The 3,677-nt window shown below is 34.5% G+C and overlaps 1 protein-coding gene across 1 annotated transcript in view; it reads right to left on the reverse strand.

Annotated features, from left to right (window-relative positions):
• Window positions 1-418: 418 nt before the first annotated feature.
• ATP1B3 (ATPase, Na+/K+ transporting, beta 3 polypeptide) overlaps window positions 419-3,677 on the reverse strand; it is a gene marked incomplete at its 5' end in the record, with an annotated part of 12,897 nt that continues 9,638 nt past the window's right edge. Inside the window, one exon of the mRNA XM_010022847.1 lies at window positions 419-1,507. Within this exon, the coding sequence (XP_010021149.1) occupies window positions 1,337-1,507 (171 nt within the window). The remainder of the gene's footprint in view (window positions 1,508-3,677) is intronic.

The raw sequence follows: 3,677 nt of genomic DNA on the forward strand, positions 1-3,677 counted from the left end.
AATGTGGACCACATGCTCAAAAAAACCCAAGACCAAAACAAACAAAAACTCTGGGGAAGAACAACATAAATCCCATGTCAGCACAAATGCGTTAGTTATAACCCAATATAATGGGTCAACTTGGTTTAATGTGAGGAGCAGTCACAAATAAACCAGTCTGTAGTAATTTTAGCAACTCTATTTTAAGTTAAACTGCAAGTAATCTACTCCAAGTTAATAGGGTATTTCTATCAACCAGCTGATGAGACCACTTTTCTAAATAGATGATGAGGAAATACACAGAAAATCCAAGATGAAAGAGCAGATGAAGATGTGAAGCATGTTAAAATGATGCGACAAAAGAGAGTATATAAATTAAACAGGAATGTTTAATCAAGACAATTATTTTTTCTTTTCGTTTTTTTTTTTTTTTTTTTTTTTTAACAGAGGTTCTTCAGGAAGTTTTTTAATTGGAAAATGAAAGCCTATTTCCACAATAGTGAGGCTGTTTCTTTCAAGCAGCTCTATTGTACAACTGTTACCAGGACCCTAAACAATTTTAATTGTTCTATATTGATATTTCTGAACTAAAAAGTTTTAAAATATTGTATAATTTTATTTGTGCTCCACATATTGCAAGCAATTAACAACACGAAGAAAGGTTCAATTCCTCAGCTAGAATACCAAACTCTATACCAAGTATTACATGTACACAATACTTGCACAGTGACAAGCACAAGAAAGTACTAGTTGAGCACTTGAGCACTTACTTTCAGAAATCCATACCAATTCATAAAATCAATTCAATTCTCTCATGCCAGCCAGTCTACAATTTAAGGCATCTCCACACAGCCATCCACCCACCCACTTCCATACAAACAATTTACGTTGGAGGTGTTTACTCTTACAAAAAAATCACTATGTCAATCAGGTACCATTTATTATTTATCCCTATAACTGTGTCAGCATTGAGATATGACAGTTAAACCAGTGTTAAATCAATACAATATTTACATAGCACAGCACATTAAGCTTTGAGACACTCACTTGGGGGATAAAACCACATTTTAGAACAGGACAAAGGTCACCATTATTATGTGTTTGAAAACAGCTATTTACAGGTCCCTATGACATAACTATAGTCTGTACACTGTTCCAAGGGGGCAGGCAGAAGCAGGATAGGCATTTATTTTGAAGGATTTTAAACATACGATTTGGAAGCATATTATTATGCTACCCTGAATGCCATAAACCACCTTAACATTCTCCAAGGTGGTCTCATATCCTAAAATGGCATGTCCGGATGATACAAAACAGACAACACAATGTTTGCTTTGTGGAGAATTTTTTCCTCCAGCTATTCAGACATCTGAACTTTGAAGGCAATTCGTCCCAGAAACTTGTCACGGTCATCTTCATTTTTTAAATTAGGTGAGCCCAGGATCTTACACTCAATTGCTATTTCTTCTTTGGTACTGTTGGAGTTAATTGCTAGTTGAACAGCCACTAGAGGCTGTAAATAGTGAGCCTAGTAAACAGAAAGATGGGGAAAATATTTGAGATACCACAGTAAGTTAGCATTTAAATTAACATTTAATCCATCAGAACAGTCAAGATAAAAGCTAATTAAGAATCCAGCTTTTTAAAGCTCAATCCGACTCATGTCAGACTTTCCCTCCCTCCCAAGTTTGACTATCAGGTATACATTCTTGTACTATTCCTTAACTAATACATTCCACATAATTTAAGTCACAGACGGTATCTTCAAGAGGCATATGATTTTACCCCTTTTATTTTTTTATTATAGGTCCATTATATTAGGTCCATTTTTTTCTAGAAACCTCTACTTGAAACAGCCTCTGAAATAACAGTCTTCCTTCCTTATCCATTCCATTGTCTCTTCTTTCGGGGTTCTTTTGGGTTTGCTTTTTTTTTTTTTTAATCTGCTACAGAACATAACTTTTCTAGAACAGTTTTAAGTGTTTTTTCACATGCCAAAACCATGATTCAACAAATACTAATAAACTAGCTTCCTTTCCACCCTATCCCGTTTATTTTTTCAGCAACAATCCATTCTAAAATGTGTTATTTATTTGATAGCTTTACACAGAAACCTTTCCTTGAACATTTTGACAATATCCTATATTCAGTCATATTTGGTGGAATAATTACAATTCTTGACTCCATTCCTTATAATGAAAATTAAAATTTAAGAATGAATGCAAAATTTAATTTTTTGTCAACCCAGTATTATTTCTCAAGTCCAATTCAATTAGGACAACTTAAATTCTCTTGTAAAGTGCTTATGAATTAAATAAGAGCTATTTATTTTACACAGTTAAAGCAGCATTTCATGCAATATTCATAAAGTATTTCCACTATTTATATTTTTAGGTCAATACTGCTGACAAGCAAAATTAGTTATTTTCTTTGTAAAAATTCATTTAAGCCAGTGGACTAAATATCACACTGTTTATAATATACGTATTATAAAATATAAGCCTTAAATTTTAATTGCACGAAAATTTTCATTATTAGATTTTTTTTACCCTGCTCATAACTTAATCTAAAAATAACACAAATGTATTAAGGAGTCTATCATCTCTACTTCGCTACTAGAGAAAGCACTACAGAATACTCGGTCTCATTTGCAAAGAATGAAGGCATGGAAGTTGATGTGCTAAAGTCTTTCGTGTTAAGCACTAGTATGAAGGAGACTGAGATAACTGCTTTCTTTGGACGGTGAGTTTACTGAATCACAAATTTTCTTGTGCTCCTATAAATATCAGACTGGGAGGGGGAAATGCTGCTAAGCAAGGCACCTTCATAATTCTCTGGTTGTAAGGGTGATACCACAATGTACTGAGTTTTCTAAAAATCAGAAATACAGTTCTCTCGTTTCCTCAGAGAAGTCTTCTCATCACCAAGATTTTTCAAATAGGTACATTTCTGTGATGTTTTGAAGACACATGATACCAGAATGGACTTTTACTACAGATACGATTTGAGGGAATCTGCATCCTCATTAAGCACAACAGATCATCTAAAAAAGGTAACATTCCCTCAGGTCAGAGAGTTGGGCTCCTTGTGCTGATGAGCAGCAAAAGGCAAACAAGCATTTTCAGGACCATGAAACTGTAGCTATTAGTACTTTTATGGCTCCTACCTTAGCACAAGAGCAGCAGGACTAGCTGAAACCACTTAACCCCTTTACAGAATAAAGTAATTCAACAATTCCACACTAATATAAAAGTTCTGTTCTATAGCCAAGAAATCAATCCAGCCTCTTGAGGCCTTGTTAAATATCTCAACCTCTCACAACTCTTCTCACTGCCTCTTCTTATTCACAATACACTGATGTTATGAAAATTGAGCCCCACATAAGCAAGAATGCCTCAAACCACAGCCTCTGGTCTGCATGACAAAGTGAACTTCAAAGGACATTGAATCAATAACTAAAAAAAAAAAAAAAAAAAAAAGTAAACTTTTTTCTTCATCCCCTACATCAACCAAGGAACAGAGTTGAGTTTTGCCAGACCTCATTAGCCTCAATCTTTCCTTTTCCATCAGCATAGCAGCAAGACAGGAATTTTGTCAGTAAAGTTCTTCTTCCTGTCTTTGGTACAAACTAGCATCTGACACCTCAAGGTCTACTGATGCCGTATTTTACATTTCTTAGAGAAGCAGTTCTCTCTTTC

Source organism: Nestor notabilis, unplaced genomic scaffold (genome assembly GCF_000696875.1).
Source record: "Nestor notabilis isolate BGI_N333 unplaced genomic scaffold, ASM69687v1 scaffold22059, whole genome shotgun sequence".
In the NCBI taxonomy this organism is placed as follows: domain Eukaryota; kingdom Metazoa; phylum Chordata; class Aves; order Psittaciformes; family Psittacidae; genus Nestor; species Nestor notabilis.